This window comes from Dipodomys ordii, unplaced genomic scaffold (genome assembly GCF_000151885.1).
Source record: "Dipodomys ordii isolate 6190 unplaced genomic scaffold, Dord_2.0 Scaffold109, whole genome shotgun sequence".
Taxonomy (NCBI): domain Eukaryota; kingdom Metazoa; phylum Chordata; class Mammalia; order Rodentia; family Heteromyidae; genus Dipodomys; species Dipodomys ordii.
The window spans coordinates 3,725,447-3,740,493 of NW_012267325.1; the positions used below are offsets into that span (position 1 = coordinate 3,725,447).

Consider the following 15,047-nt stretch of genomic DNA (forward strand, 5'->3'; position numbering starts at 1 on the left):
CTCAGGGCTTCATGAATGGTAGGCAAGCACTCTACCACTAAGCCACATTCCCAGCCCTAGAGATTTTTTTTTAATGGGGATGACAGGAAGTTAGGAGTACGGTATGATTCATGGTCCTGGGTGCAGTGGTAATGTTTTAGTAGTATTAATAAGGATAGGGGATGCAGTCAGGTAGAGGTTTTACCTGGCGTGTACAAGGCCTTTGGTTAATTTCTAGCACCTTATGCCTTCATAAAAATCTAATGGAATCATGAAAGAAGGTATATAGTAAAAGAACTAGAAGCTACTGATAAAAACCATAGGTTTCAGCATGATGGTAAGACGAAAAACGAATTGTTAGTTTAAGCATTGCAAAAGCAGTTTGAAAATCAAATATGGAAGAAAAGAAAATTATTTAACATAAAGCAGAAGAGTAACCCATGTTTAACTTTCCTTTCTTACTACTGGAAAAGGTTGAATTTATTTTTTTGCCAGTCCTGGGGCTTACAGGGCCTGGGCACTGTTCCTGAGCTTCTTTTGCTCAAGGCTAGCACTCAACCACTTGAGCCACAGTGCCACTTCCAGCATTTTCTGTTTATGTGGTACTGAGGAATCGAACCCAGGGCTTCATGCATGCTAGGCAAGCACTCTATCACTAAGACATATTCCCAGCCCTGGAAAGAGCTGAATTTAAATGAGTCAAATTTGAAATGTCTGGAGACAAGTAAGTGTGCCCAAAACATGGCTTGAGAGTAAACTTTATAAAGAAGAGAGATAAAAGCTAGGTAACAGTGGCTAATGCTTGTAAACCTACTCAAGAGGCTGAGTTCTGAGGATCAATGTTCAAATTCAGCTTGGTCAGGAAAGCCCAAAAGAATCTTATCTCCAATTAACTAGCAAAAAGCCTGAAACAGAACTGTGGCTCAAGTAGTAGAGTGCCTGCCACCCTTGGGGAAAAAAACTACTAAGGGGAGGAAAATAAATAAGTGTGTGCATCAGTAGGTCTCTGAGTTAGCCTTTACAGATGGCTGACGATGATTAGAGCAAGCAATGAATAAAGAACCTGTAAAACATCAAAATCAAAAGACCAGGCATCAGCAAAATCAGTGAAGGAAATGGAATTTCAAGTAAAAAAATCAAAGAATTTATTAGAAATCCTATTACCAAAAGAAAAATTGAAGATGAGAAAATATTTAAGTTTGATATTTAATTCAGAGTAAGAGACCACTTTTTTTTTTCAATCATGGAACTTGAACTCTGGACCTGAGTACTGTCCCTCACCTCTTCAGCTCAAGGTAAGTGCTCTAACATTTGAGCCACCATGCCAGTTCCTGTTTTCTGGTGGTTAACTGGAGATAAGAGTCTTGCAGACTTTTTTGCCCAGGCTGGCTTTGAACCGTGATCCTCAGATCTCAGCCTCCTGAGTAGCTAAGATTACAGGCGAGAGTCACAAGGGCTAAACTTTTTTTAACCTTGGTTTTATGTTTTCAAAAATGCTGAAAAAAATCTAACTTCAAGAGTAAGCCTTCTCAATTCCCCCATCTAGCTGAAAAGAGTCTGAGCTGGGTCACAATGTTGCTAACGAAAGGTACAAAAGGCCAAAGGTAACCAAAGGATGGATATCATAAGTCAACAGAGAAAAGATAGTTTTTTGGAGAGAAGGAAGACATTTGCTTTGGCTTTTGATTTTAGCCTACAGATGCTTCTTATATATAAGAATGACAGAATATTCCTTTACTTTCGATGTTTATTCAAATGGTAAAAGAGAGCCCCCCCCCAAAGTCTTAACAGTTTTCTACTTACATGAAATTTTTAGAATCCAAAGCATAAGTATCTATTTAATACTATGCCTTAAAATGATTTCCCTTCTAAGTACAATGACTTCTATTCTTCTATATGGACAAGAAAAGATCAAGTTATGTTTGGGATATCCTGATTAAAGCAGCAACAAAGACTTTCCTCAAAACGATCAACTTTAGCACATGACAAGCCTAATTTCAGGCATTTGATTCACTTTCTAGAATATTTCATTAATTCGCAGTATTACAGGAGGCTGGTATTGAATCTCACCATTTAGCCAATATTACAGGAGGCTGGTATTGAATCTCACCATTTAGCCAATGTTTTCCTAACTTCCAATCAATCATTTACTAGAGTTAAGTAATTCTCAAAACTGTTTCTCTACCACCATTATACTTTGAGTATTAAGCCATTAAACTATGATTTAAAGTATAACAATGAAATTTAGGACTGCTATCTATGTCTTTAACATCTGCTCATAACTCTGTCCTTGTAGTACTTCTAAGGCTACAAAAACATCATGTCAGTGGAAATTAAACATGCATTCCTTCCTATGAACCTGCACTACCACTCTTTTAATCACCAAAAAATGATGGTCATCATTTGAAAATGTTCATTTCTCCAATAACTCAGAGTTCTGCTTAGATTTTTTTTGTTCTGCTAAAACCCCTAATAAGAAACAATCTCCAGTTCTTGGAAGCACAAAAGCAGGATAGTCCAAGACTCAATAAAGTAAAAATGTTCCTAAGATCTTGATTACAAATAAGATATGAAAGATTATTTACAGTAAGAAAAATAAGGTAGTATTGAATAAAAAACCTGGAAAACATCAAAATCAAAAGAGAAGATATCAGCAAAATCAGTGAAGTAAAATGACAGAATTTATTTGAAATCCTACAATGAAACCCTATAATGAACAAATCCACCCAGGTTTATAATGAGTTTCTTTTATACATCTCTAGTTAGCGAAAAACCCCTCATTTGACTGGGATAGCTCATCAGTAGAGTGCTTGCTTAGCATAAAGCCCTGGTTTACATCTCCAGCACTGAAAGGAAAAGAAAAACAAAAACAGGACAAGAAAAACCACGAATTCAGCATTTAGCTGTAATATTAATAATGCAGTGAAAATTTTAAAGCAAGGTAATTACCTGAGGAGAGTCAAAAGGATATCGACTACTAAACTTAAAAAGAAGTTGAAATTTTTCCCCTTCATATAAGGTACCTGGTGCACCTTCCATGTCTACGATCCACCTGTAAGGCGAAAAACAAAACACAAAAACAAATTAAAACGTGAAATAACTATGAGGAGGAGGAAAGAAAGACTAAGATGCCAGCTACTCATCCTTCACCCAACTCTCAGGAAGACTTTTTTTTTTGGTCGGTCATGGGGCTTGAACGCTGGGCTTGGGCACTGGCCCTGAGCTCTTCAGCTCAAGGCTAGTACTCTACCACTGCCACTTCTGGTTTCCTGATGGTTAACGGAGTTTCACAGACTTTCCTTGCCCGGGCTGGCTTTAAACCCCAACCCTTAGACCTCAGCCTTCTGAGTAGCTAGGATTATAAGCGTGAGCCACTGACACCCAGCTCCCTCTCATTTTCTGTAAAAGGAACGGGGTAGAGGCTAGACAGCAAAGATAACAGCAGTATTTAGAAGCAAAGGTAAATATCAATCATTAAGAATGAGTTCCAGGGGCTGGGAATTGGCTCAGTGGTAGAGTGCTTGCCTAGTATGCATGAAACCCTGGGTTCAATTCCTCAGTACCACATAAACAAAAAAAAGCCAGAATTGGCACTGTGGCTCAAGTGGTAGAGTGCTAATCTTGAGCAAAAAACAAAAACAAAAAACTACCACCACCACCACCAACAACAAAGTACAAGGACAGTGCCCAGACCTGAGTTTAAGCCCCAGGACTGGCAAAAAAGAAAAAAAATGAGTTCTGGGTTCAGGGCTCACACCTATAATCCTGGGTCCACAGGAGATTTAGGAGGGAGGACTGAAGTCCAAGGCCAGTCCAGCCGGGAAAAAACAAGAGAATCTATCTGAAAAATAAGGGCTCAAGTGATAGCCAGCTTGCCTAGCAATCACAAAGCCTAGAATTCAAACTACAATGCTACTATAAACTAAAAAAGAAAGAGTTCCAAATCACATCTATCTAATTATTGTAGTTGACTAATTCCTTTAATCTTATTCTTTTGGGGTATGAAATTTTATTCAGGTTTATTTTAATTTTGTCTGAAACTGGGACTTGAACTCTGTAATCTGACACTTGCTTTCACTGATCAACTGTGCTTTACCACCTGAGAAATACCTCCAATCAAGACTTTTATTTTAAATATTGGAAAACTGGAGCTGGTGATGTATACTTCAGTGATAGCGTACTCCCCTCCTACGTTCATGGCCCTAGGTTCAATCCCCAGTACTGCCAAAAAATACAGAATAAGTTAAAATAAATACAGAGAAACAAAAAGATGTAAGTTAAAGACACCATTTTCGGGTTCTAGTCATTATTCCACATAGTATGGAATTATAAGTACATAAATAAACAAATATACTTATTGTCTGAAATCAGCTAAAGCACACAAATGATAAGTTCTACTATTGTAAACTAAGGGTATTGGAAGACATATGATACTACATATACTAAAAATCTAGCACACTCTTAACACTGGAAGGAGCAAAGAGAAAAACCAATACAATGCTTTTTGTTTTTGTCAGACGTGGGACTTGAACTCTGGGCCTGAGCACTGTCCCTCAGCTCTTCAGCTCAAGGCAAGCGCTCTACCACTTGAGCTACAGCGCCACTTCCAGTTTTCTGGTGGCTTATTGGAGATAAGAGTTTCATGGACTTTCCTGCCCAGGCTGGCTTTGAACCGTGATCCTCAGATCTCAACCTCTTAAGTAGCTAGGATTACAGGTGTGAGCCACCAGCTCCTGGCCAATACACTGCTTTTAAAAGCTACGTTAAAAATGAAAAAATTACTAGAGATTTTAGATCAGTGTAGAGCTCTTGTCTAACATGATAGAGCAGCCCAGGCTTCCAATCCCAGCACCACAAACATAAGAACAAACCAACAAGCACACACACACTCTTCCTTCCCTTCTATACCCACTCCTACCTCCCTTAGAACAGGGTGCTTCAAAGTCCTTTCTTATCTCTGCCCCTCGCTCCACAGACCCAGTTATCCACTTCCCTGACTGTTATGAGAGGGTTTCTTGATATCTTTGATTTTGTTTATATGTCATTTTTTTAGGACATACAACATTTAATTGTGACCTATATATGGGCAGCTTTTAAGTAACAGATAAGCAAATACCCCATTTAAGTAAATATCACATTCATCTCTGTAAAGTAGGTTCAAGACACAATTTTCAACATTGTACATGGTAATTTTTCATAACCTTTGCTAATTAAAAATGTAATATACACTCATAGAAAATTTAGAAGAAATATAAATAAAAATTACCCAGAGGGCTGGGAAGGTGGCTCAGTGGTAGAGTGCTTGCCTTGCATGCATAAGGCCCTGGGTTCAATTCCTCAGCACCACACAAGCAGAAAAAGCCAGAATGGCACTGTGGCTCAAGTGGTAGAGCTCTAGCCTTGAGCCGAAGAGCTGAGGGACAGCGCCCAGGCCCAGAGTTCAGGCCCCATGACCAGAAAAAAAAAAAAAAAATCACCCAGAGCCAGATGCTGGTGGCTTACACCTGTAATCCTAGCTACTCAGGAAGCTGAGATCTGAGGATGCAATTCAAAGCCAGCCTGTGCAGGAAAGTCAGTGAGACTCTTATCTCCAATAAACTACTCAGAAAAAGCTGGAAGTGGCATTATGGCTCAAGTGGTAGAGTGCTCACCTGGAGCTGAAGAGCTCAGGGACAGTGCCTAGGCCCAGAGTTCAAGCTCCACAAATGAAAAAAAAAAAAAAATCACCCAGAGATAACTATTTCTGGGATCTATTTTGTGGAGTGGTGGCTTCATTCTAATCATTTTGCAGTTTCCCACATCATCATAGCTGGAAGAAATGAAAACACAGTAGTAGCATTATGTGAACTTTGAAACTGTATTAATTTAGACCACTATGGGGTTGATGGCATGGTTCAGTTAGTAGAGAGACAGCCAATAAGCAAAAGGGTCAGGTACTGAGTTTAAGTCCTGATCTCAGGCCAAAAAAAAAAAAAAAGGAGACCACCAGCATTTGATTCTGATAATCAGTGTATAGCCTAAAGATGCAATGGGAAAAGGGAATGTGTCAATTCCTACATTCCTGGACTTTTTACTGTAATACTAAGGGTTGACTTATTGCACATGTGGGTGGGATATACATATATTTTTTAGCAATGGGGTTGAAATTGATGGGCCTGCTAGTCAAGTGTGCTACCAATTAAATCAAGCCCTAGCCCTTTTTTCCTTTCTTTAGTTAGGGTGGCACATTTATTGCTCTGGGCCAGCCTGGACCACATTTCTACCTATTCCTCTCCAAAAGCTGGGATTACAGACATGAATCACCACAACTGACTTATTGATAGAGAAGGGTCTCACAAACTTTTTGCCAGATTGACCTCAAACCACAATTCTCTCAAGGACCATTACCTGAGTAGCTGGAATTACAAGCTTGTGCCCACCATGTTTGACTAACATTTTAAATTTGGTATTTTTTCCCCCAAACCCTGACTCCCAATTATATAGAAACAGTAATTTCACTTTACAGGAAAAACTGGCTTGAAATCATGTTACCTCCTCTTTTCTTTCTTCTTTCCTTTCTTCATCCTTATACCTCCTCCTTTTTCTTTTCTCTTCTGAAATAAGAGTATGACTATGCTGCTAGGGCTTGTTTTGAATGTCTGGGATGATTCTATACCTCAACTTCCTGGGACAACAGGTGTGAACCACTGCACTCATCCATTAAGCTTTTCTAATGATTTTTTTTCTTACATAATGACTGCATACAACTCAACTGATGTCATTTCACTACAGTTCCTTGACAAACTCCTTCTCTATTATTGTTTGCACTGTTTTCAAGTTACTTCTAAAATTGGAAACTGAAGGCATGGCTCAAAAGTGGGACCCTACCAAGACTGAAGCCAGTTCACTCCCCAGTACCACTAAAAAAATAAATTAATTAACCAGCATTGTACACCAAGCACAGATAGCTCATGCATGCCTAGCTTTTCAGGAGATTGAGAAAAACCTTAGAAATGAAAGTTCAAAGTCAGCATGGGCAGAAACATCTAAACAACACCATCTCGACAAAATGAGCCAAGCGCTAGTGGCTCATGGCTGTAATCCTACTCAGGAGGCAGAGATCTGAGGATAGTGATTCAAAGCCAACCTGAGCAGGAAAATCTGTGAGACTCTTATCTCCAATTACCCTCAGAAAAACCAGAAATGGAGCTGTGGCTCAAAGTGGTAAAGCACTAGCTTTGAGCAAATCTTAAGGATAATGGCCAGGCTCTGAGTTCAAGCCCCACAACCAAGAACCACAACCACAACAGCAAAAAAGCAGGGAAAGTATGTCTCAAGTAATAGAGCACCCAGCCAAATAAGCAAACAGGGCAAAAAGTGAAGGCCATGAATTCAAATCTCTGTATAGGAAAAATAAAATTTATATATGCAATCAATTTTGTTTTACATCAATGTATAATACTGTTCACATTTTGCCTAATTTATAAAATGAATCTTTTATTCACATTCAATTTTATGTGCCTCCCTCTGACCCCCCTCTCCCACCCCTCCAGTCCTGGGGCTTGAATTCAAGGTCTGAGCACTGTCCCTGAGCTTCTTTTGCTCAAGGATAACACTCTATTATGAGCCACAGCACCACTTCTGTCTGTTCTGTTTATGTAGTACTGAGGAATTGAACCCAGGGCTTCATGCATGCTAGGCAAGCACTCTACCACTGAGTCACATACATTCCCAGCCCTGCAATCTTCGCTACTGTTGTAGGAACAATCTGTTTCTTCTATTCATATATAAGATCACCTCAGTGTGAGTGGAAGCTGTGTGTGGGTTTTCTGTTAAGTGCTGTGGTACACCTTGTGTATATTCAAGGCTTTGTGCTTGCTCTCTCAGCTAGTTCTCTACCATTTGAGCCATGCCTACAGCCCAGCTTTCCACTGTTTTGTTTTTTTTTTTCATTTTAAAAACTATTTTTAGGGGCTAGGAAGGTGGCTCAGTGGTACAGTGCTTGCCTTGCATGCACGAGACCTTAGGTTGGATTCCTCAGCACCACATAAGCAGAAAAAGCCATAAGTGGCACTGTGGCTCAAGTGGTAGAGTGCCAGCCTTGAACTGAAGAGCTTAGGAAGCACCCAGGCCCAGAGTTCAGGCCCCATGTCCGACCCCCAAAAAAGTCCTTATCTTCAATAAAAGAGCACTGTTCACTGGATGGTAACAGAAGCTCTTTATGATCTGTTTCCAGAAGGGTCCGCTTATTAATCCTTACATGCGCAAAGTATCTTGGAAAGTCAGGTCTGCCCTTGTATTATTTACCATTAGAAAATTTTTTATCTTTTTTTTCTTGCCTATGTTTTTCCAAACAGAATTGAAAAGTTAACAAGAGACTCTGTAACTGTAACCTGAGCTACTGGCTGCCCTGCCGGCCCCCTGCACATTTCCACATTTTCCACCAGGGCTGGCTCCCCAACCCACCAGGTGCTGCTAAGTTCGGGCTTCCTGGGGCAGCCATTTTGGCTGTTAGTATGGCATCTGCTCTGCTGGTTATTTTGAAGCTGGTGTCTCTTGGACTTTTCTGCCTGGGCCGACTTCAAATAGACTCTGGATCTCAGGCTCATGAGTGGCTAGGATTACAGGCATAAACCATGGGTGCCTGGCTTAATTATGTAATCTCAGAGAATATTATTAATTATATTAATACACTTTACTGTATTTTCCTATTGGTACAAGAGGAATATGACAAAATATGAAAAAACTTTTTAAAAAGTGAATATATATTCATACATTACCAGCAATAGAAGCAAGACATTATAAAAACTACTAGCCAGGCACCAGTGGCTCATGCCTGTGATCCTAGCTACTCAGGAGGCTGAGATTTGAGGAATGCAGTTGGAAGCCATCCCAGGCAGGAAAATCTATAAAATTCTTATCTTCAATTAACCACCAAAAAGCCAGAAGTGGTAGAGTTCTAACCTTGAAAAAAAAGCTCAGAAACAGTTTCTAGGCCAGGTGTTCAAGCCCCAAGACTGGCACAAAAAGAAAAACACACACAAAAAAAACTAAATACTTACTGTGTAATTGAATTCTGAACACTCTTTTCATTTAAGGTCATTCCAGGAGGTGGGTCATTTTGCAAAGCCAACAGTTCTTTCTGTAGTCGTTTCTGAAAGCAATAATAGTAATTTGTACTTTCATCTTTAATGTCTTTCTAGATATAGTCTGTAATTACTGAATAAATTCCCTCTAAATGCTCATATCTTCACAAGCCCCCTGGATCTTATATATATTTTATATGCCCAATTCTCAAAATTTGAATTTTCTACTCTAAAATTCACAATCTAATACCATAATGGAGAACAGACAGTTGTGGATAAAACTTTTAAGACATCCTAGCCACTCTACTGAGGTTTTAAAGTTTCTAGATTAAAGGCACTCAGTTTTGCTTTTTTTTTTTGGTCAGTCATGGGGCTTGAACTGTGGGCCTGGGCACTGGCCCCTGAGCTTTTCAGCTCAAGGCAAGCACTCTACCACTTGAGCTACAGAACCACTTCCGATTTTTTGAGTGGTTTTATTAGAGATAAGAGTCTCACAGACTTTCTTGCCTGGGCTGGCTTTGAACCGTGATCCTCAAATCTCAGCCTCCTGAGTAGTAGGATTACAGGTATGAGCCACTGGAGTCCAGAAGATTTTGCTGCTTTCTAGTTTTGAAAATTATACTTTCCAAAATCACTAAAGAACCTGTATATAATTTTGGATAGACAAGCTTTCCTTAGATTTTTAATTTTTTTGGGTCCAGTCAGAGGCCGGAACTCTGAGTCTGGGCGCTGGCCCTCAGCTCTTCAGCTTAAGGCTAGCGCTCTACCACTTGAGCCACAGCGTCACTTCTGGCTTTTTTTTTTTTTTTTTTTTTTGCTTATGGGTGCTGAGGAATGGAACCCAGGGCCTCAAGCATGCAAGGCAAGCGCTTTACCACTGGCCACCTTCCCAGCCCCTCCTTAGATTTAAAAAAATAAAAACCCAAAATGTTAACTATTAGACCAAGGACAGATAAGGCTATTGGCTCTAAAATGGCTTTGTATTTTACATTTCTCTTTGTGTGTATGTGGATGTTGGTATTAGGGCTTGAACTCAGGGCCTCATGCTCTTGCTTGTCGTTTTTGCTCAAGGCTAGTACTCAAATCACTAGAATCACAATTCTACTCCTGGCTTTTTGGTGGTTAATTGGAGATTATTGTCTCAAGGGCTTTTCTGCTCAGGCTAGCTTTGAACTGTCATCATCACAGGCATGAGCCACAAGAGCCCAGCTGTTATTTTTATTCCTACTTGTACAGCTTTTATGGTTCACCTTTTCCTTTGTTAACATCCATGGGAATTTCTTTTTTGGTTTATCCCTCCCTCATTTTCTCCTGCTTTCCTTTCCCCACTCCCCTCTCCTCCCAAGATTACCTTATAATTTTTGTCATAACAGAACACAAATGCCTTTCCACAACTCAAGAATATTTAGTCTGTTTTGAATATGAAGCACTATTATTAACAGCAATGTTTGTATATCTTTTCAATTCACAGCATCTTTAAATAAACTTAGTCATTCTAATGTCACTACAGACTAGAACCTTCTGTTTTGTTTTAAATTACTGTAGTACTTTTTTTTTTCACTTTTTTAAAGTTATTATTACAAAAGTGACCACAGAGGGATTACATTTACATAAGTCAGGTAAAGAGTACATTTCTTTTTGGATAATTTTACTCCTTCCCTTGCTCTCCCAGTTTTTTCCTCCTATCCCCACCGACAATTTGTATAGTTCAACATAGTGTCTAGTCAGTAACACTGCCTTGTAATTGACATTAAGTTGCCTGAGAAACTTTTTATCTGACCTTCAATAATCCATTACCTTCAACTTGTGATCCAAAATGTAAATATTTACAAGTTAAATGCCATTTAAAAGGAATTTAGCTATATAAAATAGAAATTTGCTTACATGATTTTGACTAAAGGAGGAATATATCTGTAAAATAACGTTACATTTTTAATTATCTTTAAACAGTTGTACAAAGCAGCTATCATTTAACAAAGCAGTTTGTGTCATTTCAACATTCTCATCTCTCTCCAACAGTTTTTTCTTTTTATTTTCAACAAGATTTTTCATGTGTGTGTCGGTCTTGGGACTTGAACGCAGGGCCTGGATGCTGTCCTTGTGCTTTTTTTGCTCAGGGCTAATACTCTACCACTTGAGCCACAGTTCCACTTCTGGTTTGTTTTTTTAAGTTAATTGGAGGCAAGAGTCTCATGGACTTTCCTGCCTAGGCTGGCTTCAAACCACAATCCTTAGATCTCAGCCTTTTGAGAAGCTAGGATTACAGGCATGAACTATCAGTGCACGGCTAAGAACAAGATTTTTTTTGGGGGGGGGGCAGTCCGATAGTGGGGCCTGAACTCTGGGCCTGGTCACTGTCCCTCAGCTCTTCAGCTCAAGGCTAGCACTCTACCACTTGAGCCACAGCACCACTTCTGGCTTTTTTTCTTTTTGCTTATGTGGTGCTGAGGAATTGAACCCAGGGCCTCAAGCATGCAAGGCAAGCGCTCTACCACTGAGCCACCTCCCCAGCCCCTAAGAACAAGATTTTTAACTGAGTGGAGTGAAATAGAATCTCAGTTTTGTTTTGATTTGCCTCTTCCTTTATGGCTAAAGTGTCAACAACTTCTTCATGTGTTAGCTGGCCACTAGTATAACTTCTGAGAACTGGTTGGACAAGTCACAGCCTGCCTAACAAACTCAAGACCACTAAGTTTTAAATCTAATATTTTCAGAGACAGAAAAAAGAAAAAGGTATTTAAAGAGAACATTCTCACTAGTTGGATTATTCTTCTGATGTTTAATTTTTGGATCTTTTTATATATTCAGGATATTAATCCTTTCTCTAAACAAAAGATTTTTGTTTTTGTTTTTTAAATTTTATTGCCAAGCTGATGTACAAAGGGGTTATAGTTAGTGAAATTATCGGTTATGGGGCTTGAACTCAGGGCCTGAGTGCTATCTGAGCCTGTGTTCAAGGATAGTGTTCTACCACTTGAGCCACTTCCATTTTTTGAGTGGTTAATTAGAGGTAAGTCTCACAGGGACTTTTCTGCCTGGGCTGAATTTGAACCACAATCTTCAGATCTCAGCCCCATGAGTAGCTGGGATTCTAGGTATTAGCCACTGGGCCTGGATAGATTTTCTTGCATTTAGTAGGTTGTCTTTTGATTCTAGTGTGTCTTTTGCTATATAGTAGCTTTTTGATAACAATCCCATTTGTCAGTTCTTGCTTATTTCCTCAGCAATTGGTATTTCTATTTCAAAAGTTGTTGCTCATGCCTAAAACAACTTCAGGTATGTTTTTTCTCTAGTAGTTTCAAGTCTTACATCAAGATCTTTAATCCATTTTGCTGCAAGGTGAGGGATTTAGTTTCAGTCTAAATTCTAACAGAATTTGTCTTTTCTCCAATGTATAGTTGAAAATCTGTGGGTTTATTTCTGGATCTACTACTGTATTCCACTGGTACGAATCTTTTTTTTTTTTTTTTTGCTTATGTGGTGCTGAGGAATTGAACCCAGGGCCTCAGGCATGCAAGGCAAGCGCTCTACCACTGAGCCACCTTCCCAGCCCCGACCTGAGACTGTTTTATGCCAGTACCTCCCTCTCTTTGTTACTATGGTTCTGTGATACAGTTTGAGGTCAGGTATTGTGGTAACTACAGCACTGCTCTCATTATTCAGGACTGACAATGATTTGGAGTCTTATGCTTTCGTAACAATTTTAGGACTAATTTTTCTATTTCTGTGAAGAATGATGTTGGAATTTTGATCATATTGAATCTGTAGATCCATTTGATCATACTAAATCTGTAGAATAGTTAGCACAGCCAATCAATTTCCAGGAAAGTCTTACCCACCCACAAAGGTGGGAAGGGTTACTGTCCTCTAGTGTTGTCTTCAGTATTTTAGTTTTCATTGTAGAGGTTTCATTTCCTGAGTTTATTGCTAGTTTTGCTTTCTAAGGCTAGTTTGGGATTTTCTCTTTTTTTTCTCAGTCTGATCATTATTGGCATATAGAAGTTGACTTTTGTTTGATTCTGCATCTTACTACTGAATTTGTGTGTGGATGTGTGTGCAGTGTCTTTAAGTACAGAATCATAACATCTGTTATAACAGGGATAATTTGACTTTCTTTTCTAGTTGTTTTCCATCTTTTTCTTTCCTTTGCCTTATTGTCTGTCTAGGAATTAATGCACTATGTAGAATAAGAGTGGGAAAGACACTATATTCTCATTAGTTCTGTACCATACTCCTCAACTCAAAATGTCAGTGCCTGTTAAAACATAAAACGCATAATGTTAAACCAAGTTTGAATATGTCAAACACAGCTCTAGCATAATCAAGAAAGGAGATATAAAGGGTAAATACAAAAACTGAATTTTTTTCTAAGGTCTAGCATAGATCTCCAACATTCTGCTTTTTGGACTTAAAACTATTAATAGTAATTAATGTTGCGAAAGTTTTTAGAATCATGACATCTGTAAACCAAAGAGTGACATTCATAAATTCATTTGACCCTTTAGTTAGTAATCGTGACAGCTTGATATCCTTGTTTGTTCTAACTACCATTTATTATCAGAAATCTGTCACGTCACTGACATTCTTTTTTTTCTCCTCCATCCACTGTGTCCCTGGTTATTATTTTGGTGTAATAATCCCAACTCATTTTCAGTGCTGGCATTAATAATGGCTGACCTTTACTGCTTTATTTATTTTTTTTCCCAATGATGGGGCTTGAACTTAGGGTCCAGGCACTGTCGCTGAGCTGCATATGCTCAAGGCTAGCACTCTACCACTTGAGCCACAGTACCACTTCTGGCTTTTTCTGTTTATGTAAAACTGAGGAATTTAACACAGGGCTTCATGCACGCTAGGCAAGCACTCTACCACTAAGCCATATTCCCAGCTCCCATTTACTGCTTTATGTTCATCTAACTGTACTATACTGCCTTAGTAAAAGCAACAGGTGACGTTAGGAATGCACATGAGTGGTCCACAGACCACACTTTCTACAGCAGTGTTAAAGCATACTTTATACCAGTAATTCAGTCTTTGCCTTTCGGCTATTGATTATTTTTTCCAACACCTATGTTTAGATATAAATTGGAGATTTTTGCTGTTTTAGATGGTTGACGATGATAGGCACACTAATACAGAAAAGGCACTACTATAGTTTTGGTTTGTTTAACCACTGAATATTTACTGTGTAGGCTGAAAAAGACTACATCAAACAAAATGCTCCAACTCTTGGAAGTATGTGTTTTTAGATAGCATTCTAGACTCATTTATTTCTAAATGGGATCAGCTTCTATAGCAATTCATTTCTATTAATACACATTGAAACTAAAGTAAAAATCAGGACAGAATAAATCTTTTTGCTTTAGCTTTCACAGGTCCTGGGCCTTACACTCTGGGCCTGGACTCTGTCCTTAAGCTATTTTTGCCCAAGGTTATAGCACTCTACCCCAGCACCACTTCTGGCTTAATGGAGGTAACTGTCTCAAAAGACTTTCCTACCTGGACTGGCTTCAAACCAAGATCCTCAGATCTCAGCTAGGATTACAGGTGTGAGCCACCAGTGCCTGACAAAGTGAATCACTCAATTCTTTTTCTTTTTTTTTCTTTTTGGTTGGCCGTGGGGCTTGAACTCAGGACCTGGGTTCTGTCCCTGAGCTTTTTCACTCAAGGCTAGCATTCTGTCACTTTGAGCCACAATGCCACTTCCCAGAATAAATCTCCTCACTAATAAATAGGATAGTCAAGTTGGCAAACATTCGTCTTCCAGAAAGCTTACATTCAACTGGGGCAAGAAATGGTTAATTAATAACAAAGCATGTTTAACATAATGGAGCAAACTAGGGATTAAGTAGTGGGTACATTCACATCTTGTTAAGTTTTATCTAAATGTGACATGTTGAGAAACTATTTTCTAAAGATATAATACACGTGTATGCGCTTGAAGGTAGGGCCTGGGAACTGTCCTTCAGCTTTTTCACTGAAGGCTGAAGCTCTTGAGTCACG

At 39.1% G+C, this 15,047-nt stretch overlaps 1 protein-coding gene across 1 annotated transcript in view; it reads right to left on the reverse strand.

Annotated features, from left to right (window-relative positions):
- Ube2w (ubiquitin-conjugating enzyme E2W (putative)) overlaps nt 1-15,047 on the reverse strand; it is a 62,015-nt gene that overhangs the window by 25,043 nt on the left and 21,925 nt on the right. The window contains exons 2-3 of the mRNA XM_013028450.1: nt 9,021-9,112; nt 2,929-3,031 (exon numbers count right to left, since the gene is read on the reverse strand). Coding sequence (XP_012883904.1) covers nt 2,929-3,031; nt 9,021-9,112 — 195 coding nt within the window. The remainder of the gene's footprint in view (nt 1-2,928; nt 3,032-9,020; nt 9,113-15,047) is intronic.